The 19,501-nt window shown below is 41.5% G+C and overlaps 1 protein-coding gene across 1 annotated transcript in view; it reads right to left on the bottom strand.

Annotated features, from left to right (window-relative positions):
- mkrn1 (makorin, ring finger protein, 1) overlaps positions 1–19,501 on the bottom strand; it is an 82,728-nt gene that overhangs the window by 12,864 nt on the left and 50,363 nt on the right. The window contains exon 5 of the mRNA XM_078220054.1: positions 16,452–16,666. Within this exon, the coding sequence (XP_078076180.1) occupies positions 16,452–16,666 (215 nt within the window). The remainder of the gene's footprint in view (positions 1–16,451; positions 16,667–19,501) is intronic.

The raw sequence follows: 19,501 nt of genomic DNA, 5'->3' as shown, positions 1-19,501 counted from the left end.
AAGCTCAACAATGTATTCTTCCAGAGGTTGGCAAGCTGAAGACTGATGGTGGATAACTCACTCTTCCAGTAGAGATGACTTTCACAATGGAATAGGCATGCAGAGATCTATTAGTCTTATAGCTGTGGGTACAGAAGTTCCAGTAGAAACAGTATAGATGGAATCCAGGCATTCACCTGGATCGAGCCCTTGTTGAGCTGCTGCTTGCTAAATGGAAGTTGGCTGGTTGCTTGGCAGTTCTACAGGTTCCTCCAGCTGGTTGGGGGGGGGGGGGGGGGTGTCATGTCACATGACTCCCAATTTCTCCATTTTGGCTTTGACAAAGGATACATATTCCTTTGTCTGGATTGTTGCGTTTGTTAATGTTTCAACTGTTAAAAATTTTAAAGGGATTTTAGTTTGCAGTGTCCTTTATCCTATTATTCTCTATTGGTCAGTCCTGGCTTAGGAAATGTAGTTGGTTTCTGCAGCACTCACAGGGCCATCAATGTATCTTCAGAGATTTGATTTGATTTATTATTGTCACATGTATTAACATACAGTGAAAAGTATTGTTTCTTGCGCGCTATACAGACAAAACATACCGTTCATTGAGAAGGAAACAAGAGTGTACAGAATGTAGTGTTACAGTCATAGCTAGGGTGTAGAGAAAGATCAATTTAATGCAAGATAAGTCCATTCAAAAGTCTGACAGCAGCAGGGAAGAAGCTGTTCTTGAGTCGGTTGGTATGTGACCTCAGACTTTTGTATCTTTTTCCCGAAGGAAGGTGGAAGAGAGAATGTCCGGGTTGCATGGGGTACTTAATTATGATGGCTGCTTTGCCGAAGTGTAGACAGAGTCAATGGATGGGAGGCTGGTTTGCGTGATGGATTGGGCTACATTCACGACCGTTTGTAGTTCCTTGCGGTCTTGGGCAGAGCAGGAGTCATACCAAGCTGTGATACAACCAGAAAGAATGCTTTCTATGGTGCATCTGTAAAAGTTGGTGACAGTCATAGCTGACATGCCAAATTTCCTTAGTCTTCTGAGAAAGTAGAGGCATTGGTGGGCTTTCTTAACTATAGTGTCGGCATGGGGGAACCAGAACAGGTTGTTGGTGATCTGGACACCTAAAAACTTGAAGCTCCCGACCCTTTCTACTTCGTCCCCATTGATGTAGACAGGGGCATGTTCTCCTTTACACTTCCTGAAGTCAATGACAATCTCCTTCGTTTTGTTGACATTGAGGGAGAGATTATTGTTACTACACCAGTTCACCAGATTCTCTATCTCATTCCTTTACTCTGTCTCATCATTGTTTGAGATCCAACCCACTACGGTGGTGTCCTGAGGTGTCAGCTTCTCTGACTGCCAAAAAAGTTCCTTTTGTTTAAAAGTCACAGCCAGCTATGGTTTCAGTCATTTTTAAGTCTTTGCCCAGTTTTTAAAATTTCAGAAATTAGCCATGATGAGATATATATATTCTATAAAACATTGTGAGGTCTTAGCTCTTTTTCAGCATGGTTACTAAATTTGCTGATGACACAAAGGAGCATGAGCTGCAAATAGATCAGAATCAGTCTACAAAGGGATATAGATAGTTAAGTGGGTGAGCAAATATTTGGCAGAAGGAATATAATGTGGGAAAATGTGAACTTGTCCACTTTGGCAAGATGAATGAAAAATCAGCATATTATTTAAATAGGGCGAGATTGTAGAACATTGACAGAGGGATCTGGATGGCCAGGTACATGAAGCTTAGTATGTAGGTACAGCAAGTGATCAGGTAGACAAATGGAATGTTATTTTTTTCCAAGGGAAATGGAATATAAAAGTTGGAATGTTTGCTACAGTTATACAAGGGTATTGGTGAGACCACATCTAAAGTGCTGTAGAATTTTGATCTTAAGGATGGACATAATTGCAATAGATGCAATTCAGAGAAGGTTCACTCGGTTGATTCCTGTGATGAAGGGATCGTCTTATGTGGAAAGGATGAACAAGTTTGGCCTATACTCATTGGAGTTTAGGTGAGAAGTAATCTTGTTAAAACATACAAGATTCTTTGGGGGCTTGACAGGATAAATGCTGAGACGATGTTTCTCATGTGAGGGAATCTAGAACAAGGGGCACCGTTTCAGGATTATTTAAGAAAGGATATAATTGGCTTAGTTAAGTGTTAAGAAACCCAAAAATAGATTTAAGTGATTTATATTTGGATGGGTAAAATGTTAGAAGTAGGGTATAGATTTAGGTAGGTTTAACTTAATATTTCTGTGCCTGGAGGGGAGCTGTGCATAGATTTCATGTTGAAAAAAATGTTTGGCTATTTAGGGGAGAACTTCAGTCTCTGCTGAAACCTAAGCTATCTGTCCCAGCAACAAGTTTAGAAATTGAGAGAGAAAGGGAGCACTCTGTTCTTCAGTGTAGCAAAATGTGGCAGGTGTTGTTTTTGAGGGCTGTGAGGGAGCTGGAGGGAAAGGTCCCTTTGTGTCTGCTCAAAATTGAGTAACAATAGAGAATAATACCCGGCAGGGAGGAGTTAATGATCAGGCATGTTGATCTCGCAGGCTAGGGTAGCGTCAATGATCAGGGCCTCCCCTGAGGTTCAACCTAGGCGTCGCCTGATGAAATTTTTCAAAGCCATCTCAGCCTTTGGGCTAAGAGGAAGCTACGGATCAAATCCACAATGGGATGTAATGAGACATCTTGCCAGCTTGGATCTTCTTGTCCCTCTCGTGGGGACCTTGAATTGGATTCAATTTGAATTTAGTTTTTTGGATGGAATAAAAATTAGAAAAAATACTAAAGCCAGCTCAACAGAACCAGAGAAGGGTGATAGAAAATCGACTTCAGAATACAGAAGCCAAATGAATAGAGATGGGTACACAATTTAAAAATAAGGAGTCTCCCATTTAAGATAGTGATGAGGAGAAATGCTCTTCCCCAGAGCGTCGTGATCTGTGGAATTCTCCTGCCAGAGAGTAGAGGAGGACGGCTCATTGAATATTTTTCAGGCTGAGTTAGAGAAGCTCCTTGACTGACAAGGGAGTCAAAAAGCACAAGGAACGGGTAGAAATGAAAGCAGAGTTGAGGCCACAATCAGTTCAGCCATTATCTTATTGAACGCAGAGCAGGCTCGAGGGGCCAAATGGCCTACTTTGTACGTTAGTATGTTCTCTTGACTCCTCCACTGTTGCTAAATTATCAGACAACTTATTTGACATCCAGTACTGGGTGACAGAATTTCCTTCTATTAAATGTTGGGAAGACTGAAGCCATTTTCTTCAGTTTCCCCACTTCAAGCTCTGTCCCCTCGCTACCTATTCGTTACACTACATATCCTACTTTACAACAGTAACTGCACTTCAAAAATACGTAATTGGCTGTAAAATGCTTTGGGCATAACATCACCCAACTTCACCCGTCAAGTTACTTGCTTTCTTCACGTAAACTCTCCAATCACACGCACAGGATTGGTCAACTATAAATAGGTTATTTTAAAGACTACAACTAATATATAAAATCTACAGGTGTAACCAATAGATTTAACAGACAGACACAACACCACCCTGCTAGTCACATGCTGTTTTAACATCCTGGTTTCTCGAAGACACTTGTACTCTATTTGCATATTCTCAAAGCGATATCGCAACAGCTGTCTCAGCTCATCTGCTGCTGAATCCCTCATTCATTCCTTCCTTACCTTTAGATTTGACTATTCCAACACACTCCTGGTGATCTTCCATACGCTATCATTCATAAACTTGAGGCCATCCAAAACTCTGCTGCCGCCATAACTCGCATCAAGTCCCGTTACCCCTGTGCTCACTGACCTACATTGGCTCCTGCTCAAGCAATATCTTGATTTTAAAATTCTCATCCTTGTTTTCAAATCCCTCCATGGCTTTGCTGCTCTAATTCTGGCCTCTATCTTAATTGCTCCGGGACCTTCAGTTGCTTAGGCCCCAAGATTGGAAATTCTCTCTCTACTCTTTTTCTCTTTGAAAACACTTATGAAAAGCTAACTCTTTGAACAACTTTTAGTCATTTGCCTAATAACTCCTTATGTGGCTGGCTGTCATGTTTTGTTCATCATGCTCCAGTGGAGTGAGCCTCCAAGAGCTGACTGCTTGGAAGGGCATTGGAAGAGGCAAGCAAAATGGAAACTTTAGCTGGCCAAAAGAGGGCCCAGAGAAAACAGAGGCCAGAGAATTATGCACTTTCTCAGCCCATTGTCCTCCTGTACAACAAATGCAGCAGGGACTGCCATGCCAGAGTAAGGCTCCTGGGTCACACCAGTTGATTATTAACATAGAGTTGACCATACCGGCACAAACTGTCTTACAAGATAGAAGGTTACCCATTCTCATGAAACAGCTTGGAACGTTTCATTAGATGAAACATACTGCATAAATATAAGGTGTTGCTATTGTCTCCAACTCTAAAAAATAAATCCCACTTGTCTCCCTTCTACTGAGAAGCCGAATCACTGAATAGTCAGACAACCAACAAACATGGATTTAAATCTCACTCGCCACAGAAGATACTAGGCTAACCTCCCTAGCAACATAGTAATTTGTACAATTGATCACAAATCATGAGTGCATTACCACCAGCCTTCTGACCTCATCATACATCACACCTCATTAACAACGGTTTACCAGCTAGAGGGGCAGAATTTCAGTAACAATGCCTCACTGCAATCTTACCAAGGTTCATCTCCAGTCATGAAGTTCCCTCATCAGTGATGTGACAATGTGTTGAATGGGACAACTTTCAACATGGTATCATATTAATGTTCATGATGTCTGTAAGCTGACACTAAGGGATTAATCTGTTTGCAAGGTTCATTTAGTTTAATATTGTAATTACAACCATGCCAACTAATCCAAATAGTCTTGATTTATGAGCTGGGTCTCAAGCAAAGTCAAGTATGAATCTCAAGCTTTGAGACTCATAACAACTATTTTGAGAATTATACAGGGGCCAATTTACAATAAAACACACTGTGCCTAGGAGGGTCCCCGGCACTGGCTGCCCTGTTGTACCACTGGACCCGGAACTGGAAGACTCAGAGTTGGCTCAGCTGGAGTGCACATCACATCAACATGGCTAGACAGTTAGTAGGATATCCAATCAGGGGCTGATTAATTGCTGTAATTTAGTAAACCTATCAGCAGCAAATGCAGAGCAAAATCAGACTCGGATTGGATGAGAACCAAAGAGCGGGCACGAGACCATGAGGTGAGGGAGAAGCACAGCAGTCGGCCACGAGGAGGACAGTGTGGTGTGGGGAAGCCGAGGATAGAGGGAAAAACATGGTATCGACAGTGTGAATGGGCGGTATGGGGGGGGGGGCAGAAATGAAGGTCAGCATGGGGCCCCGCACTGTAAATCCACCTCTGAAATTATGCAATAAAAAAGAAACCGCCATTAAAACATCTTGGTTTGTAGAACAGTTTACCTGTAGAATTGTTGGGGAAGAAATTGTTGATACAGCACTGCTCCAAGCTATGCTACACAAACTTTTATTGAATCCCCTGGGGCAAGCGGCAATGTGGGCTGTTACCTACACGATGTTCTTCATTGCTATAATTGAAGATATCTATGCAGACCATACAGCTAACATCCTGCGGTGTTGTCTACCTTTGGGGAATTGACATAGTCTATACAGCGAGGAGCACTGCTATGTGAGAAAGCTTCTTCCCTTTGTATTTTCTGCTGGAGGATTTTACACCCTTGTCTAATTTTGTTTGTTTTTCTCTCATCTACTGCTGAACATATTAAATGATGCTGAACACAGTGGAGAATTTGACCCAGAAACATACAGAAAGAAATTACAATTTTTTCTTAAAAAGCTCTGTAGATCCGTAATTGTTTTTAAGAGTGCTTCAAAAAGACTTTTAGTTTACATCAATTTACGGGATGTGGTCGTCACTAGCTAAGCAGCATTTATTGCTCATCTCCAATTGCCCTTGAGGTGATGCTGAGCTGCCTTCTTGAATCGCTGCAGTCCATGTGGTGTAGGAACACCCACAGTGCTGTTAGGGAGGGAGCTCCAGTATTTTGACCCAGTGACAGTGAAGGAACAGCGATATATTTCCAAGTCAGGATGGCGAGTGGCTTGGAGGGGAACTTCTAAGTGGTGATGTTTCCATGTGTCTGTAGCCCTTGTGCGATAAGAAGATGAATTGTAATTTTCTTGGATAATGAGAAATACTGGTTCATTTGACCTGGTGACCCTTGACTCGGAAGCAGTGCCAACAAGAAACAAGTTAAGGAAGAAGCAGTGTAGCAGGCATACTAAAGGGAGAACTAAATACTAAAAGCAGAGGAGCTGGAGGGCGAAGGCAATCAGTACACAGAGACAGACACAAAAAAAAAAGCAGCCAGAAACAGAAATAGGCACACAGAATTATTGTAAGGAGGAAAAGCAAATCAGTCAAGAGGTCTTTTTCTGTTTAGCAGAAAGGGAGACTAGGGCTCTTGGTAGTACTGTCCGAGCTTTGCTAAAAATCTGGAAAGCTGTGAGAATAGCTTGGAGATGCTGAGAGCTGGGTGATTTCCCTAGCGGTGGCCAAACTATGGAGCAGGATGTTATGGGTTAGTCAGTTGGAAAGGAATTCAGGAAAGCTAATCTGATGGAGAGTGGGTTTGTAGAAGTGCGTCTTGCTGATGATAATCATACCTATAAAACTCGAAAGTGAAAGCAGTTAACAGATAAAGAACAACATATTATGGAACTGTGTAGCTACGTAGTGCCACATTTGTGCAAGGAGTGATGCGAATGCCTGTGATTGTTAAGACATACCTTTGTTGTAAAGTGAAAATTACCGTATTAATTTGCTTGTTCATTCATACACAATGTGTGTTGGTCCCGATTCGAGTTAATATAAAAACTACAAAAAGTAGAATCTTAATTTGGAAGTCATTCAGTAAATTTCGTTTACAATTTCATCACTGGGATCGTAATACTTTTAAATGATGCTTGGGTATAGTTCTCAAGTAACTGCAGCCCTCAAGTAACTGCAGCCCTCCTGTACCTCACCCACAAAAACATAAATATGTAGAATGTGCAACACAAACAAGCCATTCAGCCCAAACAGCCAATACCAGCATTCGTTGTCATTCATGTGAATACACAGGCCTTAATCACATTAATTGTCCCATTATCCATATCCAGGTATCCACCTACTCAATCTAATCTGGAACGTTGACAGTTTTTTCATCAACCATTAACCCTGAAAGTAAATTCCAAGTTCAGAATTCAAGGTGAAGAAGTTTCTTGATCTAGGTCCAAAACTGCTCGACAATTGGAAATGGTTTACTTTTATCCATGCTGTCCCATCCTTTACTAATTTTAAGCAACTCTTTTTTATTAATTAACAAAATAAAACTCTATTTTTAAAAAAGTTTTCCTCTATATTTGTTTTTCCTCAGGCCAGATAGCACCCCAGTAAATCTGCACTGAACCCTCTCCAAAAACCTCAACATCTTTCCTGTAGTATGAAGCCAATAGCTGTTTTCTTAAAGTTTATTTATTACTATCACAAGTAGGCTTACTGCAATGAAGTTACTGTGAAAATCCCCTAGTCACCACACTCCGACGCCTGTGCGAGTACACTGAGGGAGAATTTAGCATGGCCCATGCACCTAGCCAGAATATAGGTGAATATAGGTCACCTAACTGAATATAGGTCTTAAAGGTTTATATTGGCTTATTATCTCTTAACTTTTACATTCTATACCTCTGTGATAAAACCTAGAATTGCATTAGTTTTCCCCCCACCCCCCCAGAGCCTTATTTACCCAAGGTGCTACCTTTCAAGTCCTGTGCTTTACCCTCAAATCCCACTGCTCATAGAAAAACTAAAATATTTTACCTAGCGCTTATTGGCATTGAATTTATTTGTCGATGTTTAGCCCTCTGCAGCTTCTTGCTATTTTGATTTCATCTGAAAATCACAGCACCACTATCTGGCTGGGCTTGTAGAAAAATCACTGATATCATCACGAGCAGAAGCTTCTCCAGGCGCTATGGGATGGCATTACCCACTTCTAAGCACTCTGATAAATTGCCCCTAATTCCTACTTTAGGTTTTCACAATTCAAATCAAATTTAAAGTCTGCTATCCTCCCTCTTCTAATCCTATACCACTTATTTATTTTTCCAAGTCACGTGGTACTTTGTGAGAATTTTCCCTCAAGTTTAGGTATTTTATATTGCCCCCATCTACTAAATCTGATATCTCCTCCAATAGCCTCATGAGGTTTGACAAAGTGCAATTGCTTCTTTTAAAATCTGAACTGGCCACCAACTATTTTCTTTATCGAAATATCTGATCATTCCAACCTTAAAGACTGTAAAATTTCCCTAGCATAGATATTAAGATAAATAACTAGCCTATAATTCTTCAGACTGGTTGTGTTTCTCTTTTTAAAAAAAGGTGTATTATAATGGCAAGTCTTCTGGCATCCAAACTCAATAGCACCTGGAAATATAATTTCTAGCAGCTCAGCAATTTTCTTCCTCATCAACATCCCAGGATATACCTTAGCGGGATTTCGCACTTTTCTCTTTTAATCTAGCAAATTTTCCCAAGTTATCATTGTTAATCAATCATAATATTGTTCATCTGATTATCAATTACTTTAGAACTCATCTCTGTTTCCACCTTAGAGGGCAAAATGTGGGAGGAGTTTGTTAGATTCGTCAAATTTAGAGGGATGATGGTTTCAGCAGCAGATGAGCTGAGGCAGGGGCTCTGCTCGATGTTCCTGAGGTGGAAACAGGCGGTCTTAGCAGCAATGCAGATATGTGGTTGAAAGCTTATCTCAGGGTCAAATATGAAAAAAGGTTGCAAAGTCAAGGGCATTTAGGAATAGGCAGTAAGTGCTGGCCTAGCCAGTGACACACACATCCCATGAATAAAAAGTCTGGTTAGACAACAGTTGTAGGGAAAGAGAGTGCAGTTTTTGGAAGGGACCCAAGACCGTGGCTTCAGTCTTCCCTGAATTTAGCTTAAGAAAATTTCTACGCATCTATTACTGGATGTCGGACCAAGCAGTCTGATGATTTAGAGACAACGGAGGATTAGAGAAGCGGAGGCGAGATCTAACTGATGCCGCCATCATACTGACATTTTTGGATGATGTTGCCAAGAAGCAGCATGTAGATGAGAAATAGGAGAGAGTCAAGTCCAAAGATGTGCAGGTCAGGTGGATTGGCCATGCTAATGTCCAAAGATGTGTAGGTTAGGTAGTGCACAGGGATAGGATGGGGAATGGCTTGCAGCCTCAATGGGCCAATTAGCCTCCTTTTGCATTGATAGATAAAAACTTCAAACTTTAACTTTAAATTATGGTTCTATGGATAGGTCCTCGGCAGACAACAGAGGTAGTTGCATGTGAATGACAAGAGAACCAACTGATTGTGATGCCACAATTAGACAGGCAAGTGAGGCTGGCAAATGCCGAGGTGGAGCTGGAGGAGGATGGTGTGATCAATTGTGCCAAAAGCTTCAAGGAGGTCGAGGAGGATGAGAAGGGGTAGCTTACGTTGGTCAGATACATAGGTAGCCATTTGTGACTTTGATAAGAGCTCTTTGATACTTGGCATGGACATAAACCTGATTGGAGGGATTTATCATGGAGTATCCAGAAAGATGGGCAGGAAGTATTATTGATAATTTCTAGACAGTTTTAGATGTAAGCTTTGACCGACAGAAATGTTACTTTTAAAAGCTTGTCTGCAATTTACTTATGTTTCAGGGATAGCCATTATTTAATGCCAAAGGAAATGAGTAACATTTAATTGTACCCTAGCCACATTGAAACATTTCTATTCTTTTCCCAAAACATTGTTGCAACAAACTATTTCTCAATGTAAAACAATTCTCACCTCTATACAATGATCTATACCCTATCTAGCTGAAATAATTATTTTTACTGCAGCTTAATTTAATGCTGATGAGAGAAGTCAGGATGAAACTGTCTACTGTGATTCTAGCTGCAAAAATGCAATCACCTGACTGCCAAAGGACTAATTGCATTATATTTTTCAGTAGATAACTGCAAGCATGCAGTTAGCAATTTTGTTGGTAAGCAATGACTACGTGAATTAAAAAGACATTGTATGGTTATACCAGAAATCAGATTGTCCTCATAGAAGACATAAATTTAAGTCTTTTAAACCTGAAAATAAGGTCATAACACATATACTGTCATAAAGAAATAAATTAGAAGTTCTCCAGACAAGGTCATATTCTTTTGACAGAGAGCTATAGCAAGACTGTGATAGGACAGGTAGATAAGGTAGTTAAGAAGACATATGGGATACTTGCATTTATTAGCAGAGGAGTAGAATACAAGAACAGGGAGGTTATGATGGAGTTGCATAAAACGCTCATTAAAAAGCCACAGCTAGAGTAGTGTGTGCAGTTCTGGTCGCTGCACTATAGGAAGGATGTGATTGCACTGGAAAGAATGTGTAGAGATGCACCAAGATGTTGCCAGGGCTGGAGCGTTTCAACTATGAAGTGAGGTTGGTTAGGCTGGGGCTGTTTTCCTTACAGCACAGAAGGCTGAAGGGGGATCTCATTGAGGTGTACAAAATGAGGAACGTAGATAGGAAGAAACTTTTCCCCTTAGAGGGGTCAATAGCCAGGAGGCATGGATTTAAGGTAAGGAGCAGGAGACGTAGAGGGGATTTGAGGAAAAATCTTTTCACCCAGCGGGTGGTGGGAATCTGGAACCTGGTAGAGAAAGGAACCCTCTCAACATTTAGATGAGCACTTGAAACACCATAGCATACAAGGCTACAGACCAAGTGCAGGAGAATGGAACTGGAATAGATTGGTGTTGGATAACTGACACAGACACGATGGGCTAGAGGGCCTCTTCCTGTGCTGTAAAACTCTATGGATTTTGAAATTGAACACCAACCAAACGGAAGACTCAAGTTTGTGTCAGGTCAAGTATAAAAATCAAAGAGCAAAGTCTCTACACACATCAGGCATATAAATATGATCTTTGTTCATTCAGCTTCCTAAAACAAATTATCATGTAAAAAGAGAGGGGAGAAAGAGATTCTGTTGTGACTTATTGTAGAAGTGAATCTAAGGCACAGAGCACAAAGGCATTGAGGGGCTACATCATCACTGACACATAAGAACATAAGAACATAAGAAATAGGAGCAGGAGTAGGCCATCTAGCCCCTCGAGCCTGCCCCGCCATTCAATAAGATCATGGCTGATCTGATGTGGATCAGTACCACTTACCCGCCTGATCCCCATAACCCTTAATTCCCTTACCGATCAGGAATCCATCCATCCGCGCTTTAAACATATTCAGCGAGGTAGCCTCCACCACCTCAGTGGGCAGAGAATTCCAGAGATTCACCAGCCTCTGGGAGAAGTTGTTCCTCCTCAACTCTGTCTTAAACCGACCCCCCTTTATTTTGAGTCTGTGTCCTCTAGTTTTAACTTCCTTACTAAGTGGAAAGAATCTCTCCGCCTCCACCCTATCCAGCCCCCGCATTATCTTATAAGTCTCCATAAGATCCCCCCTCATCCTTCTAAACTCCAACGAGTACAAACCCAATCTCCTCAGCCTCTCCTCATAATCCAAACCCCTCATCTCCGGTATCAACCTGGTGAACCTTCTCTGCACTCCCTCCAATGCCAATATATCCTTCCTCATATAAGGGGACCAATACTGCACACAGTATTCCAGCTGCGGCCTCACCAATGCCCTGTACAGGTGCATCAAGACATCCCTGCTTTTATATTCTATCCCCCTCGCAATATAGGCCAACATCCCATTTGCCTTCTTGATCACCTGTTGTACCTGCAGACTGGGCTTTTGCGTCTCATGCACAAGGACCCCCAGGTCCCTTTGCACGGTAGCATGTTTTAATTTGTTTCCATTGAGATAGTAATCCCATTTGTTATTATTTCCTCCAAAGTGTATAACCTCGCATTTATCAACGTTATACTCCATTTGCCATATCCTCGCCCACTCACTCAGCCTGTCCAAATCTCTCTGCAGATCTTCTCCGTCCTCCACACGATTCACTTTTCCACTTATCTTTGTGTCGTCTGCAAACTTCGTTACCCTACACTCCGTCCCCTCCTCCAGATCATCTATATAAATGGTAAATAGTTGCGGCCCGAGTACCGATCCCTGCGGCACGCCACTAGTTACCTTCCTCCAACCAGAAAAACACCCATTTATTCCGACTCTTTGCTTCCTGTCGGATAGCCAGTCCCCAATCCACTTTAACACACTACCCCCAACTCCGTGTGCCCTAATCTTCTTCAGCAGCCTTTTATGGGGCACCTTATCAAACGCCTTTTGGAAATCCAAAAACACCGCATCCACCGGTTCTCCTCCATCAACCGCCCTAGTCACATCTTCATAAAAATCCAACATGTTCGTCAAGCACGACTTTCCCCTCATGAATCCATGCTGCGTCTGATTGATCGAACCATTTCTATCCAGATGCCCTGCTATCTCCTCTTTAATAATGGATTCCAGCATTTTCCCTACTACAGACGTTAAGCTGACCGGCCTATAGTTACCCGTCTTTTGTCTCCTTCCTTTTTTAAACAGCGGCGTAACATTAGCCGTTTTCCAATCAACCGGCACTACCCCAGAATGCAACGAGTTTTGATAAATAATCACTAACGCATCCACTATTACCTCTGACATTTCTTTCACTACCCTGGGATGCATTCCATCCGGACCCGGGGACTTGTCCACCTTCAGTCCCATTAGTCTACCCAGCACTGCCTCTCTGGTAACATTAATTGTATTAAGTATTTCTCCTGCTGCCAACCCTCTATCGTTAATATTTGGCAAACTATCTGTGTCCTCCACCGTGAAGACCGACACAAAAAACGTATTTAAAGACTCAGCCATATCCTCATTTCCCACTATTAACTCCCCCCTCTCGTCCTCCAAGGGTCCAACATTCACTCTAGCCACTCTATTCCTTTTTATATATTTATAAAAACTTTTACTATCATTTTTTATATTAATTGCTAGCCTAGCTTCATAGTCTATCCTTCCTTTCTTTATCGCTTTCTTAGTCTCTCTTTGTTGTTTCTTAAATTTTTCCCAATCACTTGTTTCTCCACTATTTTTGGCCACTCTGTACGCAGCTGTTTTTATTTTAATACTCTCCTTTATTTACTTCGTTATCCACGGCTGGTTCTCCCTTTTCTTACAATCCTTGTTTTTTGCTGGAATATATTTTTGCTGAGAACTGAAAAGGATCTCCTTAAAAATCCTCCACTGTTCCTCAGCTATCCTACCTGCCAGCCTGCTCTCCCAGTCTACCTTAGCCAATTCATCCCTCATCCTATCATATTTCCCTCTGTTCAAACAGAGGACACTGGTTTGGGACCAAACTTTCTCCTCTTCCATCTGAATCAGAAATTCGACCATATTGTGGTCACTAGGCCCAAGAGGGTCCTTCACAATAAGATCCTTAATTCTACCTACCTCGTTACACAATACCAGATCCAAAATAGCTCGTTCCCTCGTCGGTTCCGTAACATGCTGTTCAAGGAAACTATCCCGACAGCATTCTAAGAACTCTTCCTCCATTCCACCCTTACCGACTTGAGTCTGCCAGTCAATGTGCATGTTGAAGTCCCCCATGATTATTGCCGTTCTGTTTTTACACGCATCCCTTATCTGCTTGTTTATAGCCCTCCCTACCTCAACGTTATTATTTGGGGGCCTATATACCACACCTACTAGTGTCTTTCTCCCTCTACTATTCCTCATCTCTACCCATAATGATTCCACGTTTTGTTCCTCAGAGCCTATGTCATCCCTCAGTACTACCCTGATATTATCTCTTATTAATAGCGCGACCCCACCACCTTTTCCTTCCTGTCTATTCTTCCTAAACGCCTGATACCCCTGGATATTCATCTCCCAGTCCTGGTCACCTTTCAGCCACGTTTCTGTAATGGCCACTAGATCGTACCCACTTGTGCTGATTTGCACCATCAACTCATTTACCTTGTTCCGAATGCTTCGTGCATTCAGGCAAAGTGTCCTTATTCCAGCTTTTATCTGGACCCGCTTTGATGAGTCGCGAACACCCTCTCCCTCTACTCCCTTATCTAAATTACCGCCTTCATTCACTTGCACCCTCTCCTCTACCATTAATTTTGTAATTCCCCTTACCCCTGCATCCTCCCCCCCATCAATTAGTTCCTTGATCCTAGTCAACTCTTCTAGCTCCCCTCCCCCCAACCTATCTAGTTTAAATACTCCCCAGTAGCCTTAGCCAACCTACCGGCCAGGATATTGGTCCCCGTGATTCAAGTTCCACCCGTTTTTTGTATACAGATCACCCCTGCCCCTAAAGAGGTCCCAATGGTCCAGGAACCTGAATCCCTGCCCCCTGCACCAGTCCCTCAGCCACACATTCATCCTCCACCTCACTCCATTCCTGCCCTCACCTTCCCGTGGCACAGGCAGTAATCCTGAGATTACTACCTTTGCTTTCCTCTTTCTCAGCTGTCTCCCTAATTCCCTGTACTCCCTTTTCATGACCCCTTCTCCCTTCCTACCCACATCAGCGGTACCAATATGTACCGCTACCTCAGGCTCCTCTCCCTCCCACCTCAGGATTTCCGGGACGCGACTAGCGACATCCTGGATCCCGGCCCCAGGGAGGCAGACCACCATGCGAGACTCCCGCCTACCTCCGCAGAAATGCCTGTCTGTCCCCTTCACCATCGAGTCCCCGATTAATACCGCCTTCCTCCTCTTTTCCTTAGCCCTCTGAGTTACAGGGCTGGACTCCACTGCGGAGACACGGCCACTGCTGCTTCCCCCAGGCGGGCTGTCCCCCCCAGCAGTACTCAAGCAGGAGTACTTTTGTGCAGGGGCAAATCCACTGGGGTGCTCTCAACCACCCTAGCCTTACCCTTCCTGGCCGTCACCCACTTGGCCTCCTCCCGTGGCCCTGGTGTGACCACCTGATGATAGCTCTTGTCTATCACCTCCTCATTCTCCCTCATCAGCCTAAGATCCTCGAGCTGCAGTTCCAGCTCCCTAACACGGTCCCTCAGGAACCGCAGCTCGACACACCCCTCACAGATGTGGATGTCCGGGAGGCCAGATGCCTCCAGGACCTCCCACATCCTACACTGGGAACAACACACTGGTTTCACACTCATACTGGACACTTTATGTCAAATAAGACAGTGAAAAGTTAATAAGAATGTAAGGAAACAAAAACTCACCCCTGCTCGTCCAAGCCCTGTGAGCCAAAGCCCTGACAGCTCACTCAACTTCCCACTCACTCTGCTGCCCGCTACGATGCTGCCTGCTGTATACTTTGGTGCGCTTTTAAACCCTCCAAAAACTTCCCCAGGCCTCTCCTGGCCCTACTTGCGGTTTTGAAAAAAACCTGCCATTTAGATCGGCAGATGTCCCCTGTCCTAACCACATAGCATTCAATGGCTGTAAGTAATAATTAAATATTTCTAACTTTTACGGCAACTGTTTGGTGTTGAAGACAATTTCGGATCTAAATATTTTGTGTCAAAAGTCAACACAAAAGTTGTCGGAACAGATTTCACAGAATTATAGAATGCTACAACGCAGAAGGCTGCCATTCGACCTGTCGATTTATAATTATCCCATCTGCACGTCAAAATAAAAAAGTTAAGGCGACCAAAGTATAGAGCTCTCTAACACTTCAAGTAAGAAAAAAGGAAAAACTATTTATTTCAAGACTGCAAAAAACTGTTGGACCTAATGCAACCCCATGTGAAACAAGATCCAAGTCCTCTGTGGGTGAAGGTGATGTTCTCGTAAGGTTGTCAGATGCCTTTCATGAATCTGGGCATCACTAGATATTCACAAACAATTTACCATCAACATCAGATTATGGATTCATAAACTCTCAAAACAAACTTCGCAACAGACCTCAATTCAGTAACACTATATTGGCACAGGTAAGCGTATTTAATAAAGTAAAGAATGCAGTTATTGTTCTGGTACTGGGAGACAACTTATTTTCTTTCAATATTAAGCTTTAGCAAAGGGATGTTATCCCAATTCCAAAATGAATGAAAAATGTTCTTAAAGAGCAAAACAATTTTCTAATAAATTAAACCCTAAAAGGAACAACAATGTATTTTATGGATTGTAAACAGCAAAATGAATACACATTTCTACAAACTAGGGTCAAAAGACATACTTCGCAGAAATAAAACAAAGTGTTGGAAATCCTCAGCAGGTCTGGCAGCATCTGTAGAGAGACAGAGTTAACGTTTTGAGTCAAATAGGACACTTCTTCAGACCCGAAGAGATAGAAGAGAAATAGAAGTCATATTCAACTCAAAACATTAACTCTGTTCCTCTCTCCACAGATGCTGCCAGACCTGTGGATTTTAACTTTCCAGCTTACACAGTATTTTGGTTTTAATGACTTACTTTACAATCTTGTTCTCAAACTGCTTGGCACTCCTCCACTTTCGAATGCAATTGAGACAGTAGGTATGACTGCAATTGGACAGGATTCCAAAACGTCGCTCACTTGCATTTGTTTTCTCATATATTATTTCCATGCAGATGCCACATATGATATCCTTACTACGTTGAATGGCAAAAGATAGCTCCATGTCTTTTTCATGAGCCTCAATGCAAGCCTGTGATAAAGAACACAGCAGAAAAATGTACTAATGTTGCAATTTAATTAGTTCAGTTGGATTTGCACTTCTCAAATTTGCCAAGTCAAATTAAAATATTGTAAATCACATTGTTAGAACAGAAAAAATCCATTACTCAAATATTGTCAGACCACTCTCCCTATTAAAAGTGCTAAAAATAATACGATTTTAAAAATTGAAAAGATTATGGCTGTAAGAGATGAAATAACTAAAACCAGTAGTAATCAAATTTGCTCAATTTTCCTTGTACATCATTCATATCACTGACTCTTGGAAGGGAATCATAGCTTGTGCTGTACCAAATGTATGGAACTTCAATTTATTCAACATATTTTAATCAAATTGTCTTCCTCAAGGCTTGCAAACAAGCTCCTTTGTATTTCTTATATTATGCAACAGCCATATTGAACTAATATTTAACCGTAGTCTAACAAGACTAGCTGTTCGGGACAAAGCACCGAACAGGTTGGTGTGATCAGGTCTCCAATGGAATTTAGTATATTGGATCCATGTACTCTGTATATGACCCCAAATCCACAGGGATATATTCATTACCAATGTCAGATATAGTGATGAAGGCTGTAATTTGAACTGCATATCTGAATATGAAAGAACACTCATATTGGGCACACCAAATCAAAGCGGAAGCTTCCTTTATTCTTGGTGTAAAGGGCCAATATCAGACTGCAAGTTATGATCTGTTAATACCCTCAGATTTCTGGTCGATGTTGACTCGTGAAGAATCCTCCACTGGAAAGGCGGCAATTGAAAGATAAGAAATTTCAAAGAACCTCACATTTAAGGTACCTTCTCTGAAGTTAGCAAGAAAGGGGAGATATTCAGACACAGCTGGAACTTGCAGCATGGATCCCTGTTTTAACTCTCACACAGAGAAGAAGAGGGAAAGTTCTGATGATGAACTTAACAGGATAGCTTAACAGTTACTCAGCTAGCAAGATGAAGTAGGATCACTGACAATAACTGAATGAGCGGTTGGAGTGTGAAGCTGGAAAATTTCTTATTTTTGACTACAAAACCCAATGATCTTCTACAAAATGAAACAAGTGACACCTGTGACGTGTGCGTGCAAAATAATCTTCTGGAAAGATTGCTCAAGTCATTTTGAATTAAATGACTGAATATCTTAATTCTGTTAGAAACTCATCCAAGCGACAGAAGATCTGGGATTTCACTGAATCCCTGGGATTTAGGGGACCAACAGATAAACGGAATATTAAATTTATTTCTTTATAAACCTGATGGAATCTTTGAGACAGCTAAGTGCTTAGTTTACTCCCCAAATGATTTTCAACCACATGATTCCGTAAATGTTCCAAATTAGGTAAATTACTGCACCAACCTAATTAACTATCTTATCTACAATATTGCAAATTGTTCTCTTTCTTAAAGCATTGTCAACTCTAATTTATCATTCACATCATCCTGTGTCTGCACCCTGTTCTTGCACTTTTCCTTTATGAATCTAGCACTTGGAAATTTAAAATATAACCATATTTTTTGTCTTTGTGTTAAGTACACAGCAGCTATGCATCAGAGTTATGCCGAAATGAAGCTCTTAAATCCGGAAGCAAGATATACTCAGGAGGAATTGTATTTTATTCCCAGATTCAGTCTGGGAAAATACTTTTTGTAAGGGGATAAAACTAATTTTGCAAGTTTCAAGGAACCTGCAAGTTGCAAGACTGTACTGACAAACACATTAGATCATCTTGATTGAAAGCTTACTTTTTACAGTGAAAAAATACAGACTATCAGCAAAAGTGCTCCGGTTTCCTCCCAAAGTCCAAAAGACATGCTGGTTAGGTGCACTGGCCATGCTAAATTCTCCCGCAGTGTACCCAAACAGGTGCTGGAGTGTGCCGGCTGGGGGATTTTCACAGTAACTTCATTGTAGTGTTAATGTAAGCCTACTTGTGACACTAATAAATAAACTTTAAAACAAAAAGGGGATATGGTATGGAAGGTAGTGATGTATAGCATATGGGCCTTCATAAATATTGAACAATTAAGATGGTCAGTTGGAAAAATAGTGGATATGTTCTCAACTAAAAGATTTTGGGACAAAAAAGGCAAAAATACAAAGTGTCTTATTGAGTGATCTGCTTAGGCTCAAAATGGTGATAAATATTCAAAATGTTGAGACAACTCTGCTTTAATAGACTGAACTATACAAAGTCACAAACGGCATAAATATCCCTTATATATTTTACTTTCTATACATAAAGATACTATTCTCGAAGAAAAAGAACAAAACTGGTAGTTATAAAACATAATGTACGAAAATATAGAAACAACTCCCTCATCACCCACCATTTCTTAAAGATTGCTTGGTCAGATGCTGAGATATGGGTTGGTGTATGTGATCTTACAGCTGAAAAATAGCTTTTCTGGTATAAGGAGAGAAGCCCCCAAAAAATAAGACACAATGATAGCAACATGAATGCCTGACACAACTGAAGCCCAGATAGAGGGGATGCTTTACTTGGACTACATGATTGTTCAAGAAATTTCATTATCAAAGACAAACTGCTTTCCAAGCTGAAAAACACACAAAAAAACAAAAAGCAAAAATCAAAAACAAATGCTATTTTATACAGGCTATGCTTGTCCCAGACAAGGACCACCACATCAACCCTTTGTGAAACACGAGAAAGAAAGGTCTTAATACCCAAAGTGCTCCCAAGGGGCTTTTGTTCCTGGCTATTCCTGCTATTAGCTCATGTGATTTATGGAAAATAAAGATGAAGAATGGCATGTAATTCAAAACAATCCCCTTTCTCCAAATAAACCCAT

Source organism: Mustelus asterias, chromosome 9 (genome assembly GCF_964213995.1).
Source record: "Mustelus asterias chromosome 9, sMusAst1.hap1.1, whole genome shotgun sequence".
NCBI lineage: Eukaryota > Metazoa > Chordata > Chondrichthyes > Carcharhiniformes > Triakidae > Mustelus > Mustelus asterias.
This window is presented reverse-complemented; position numbering and strand designations above follow the sequence as displayed.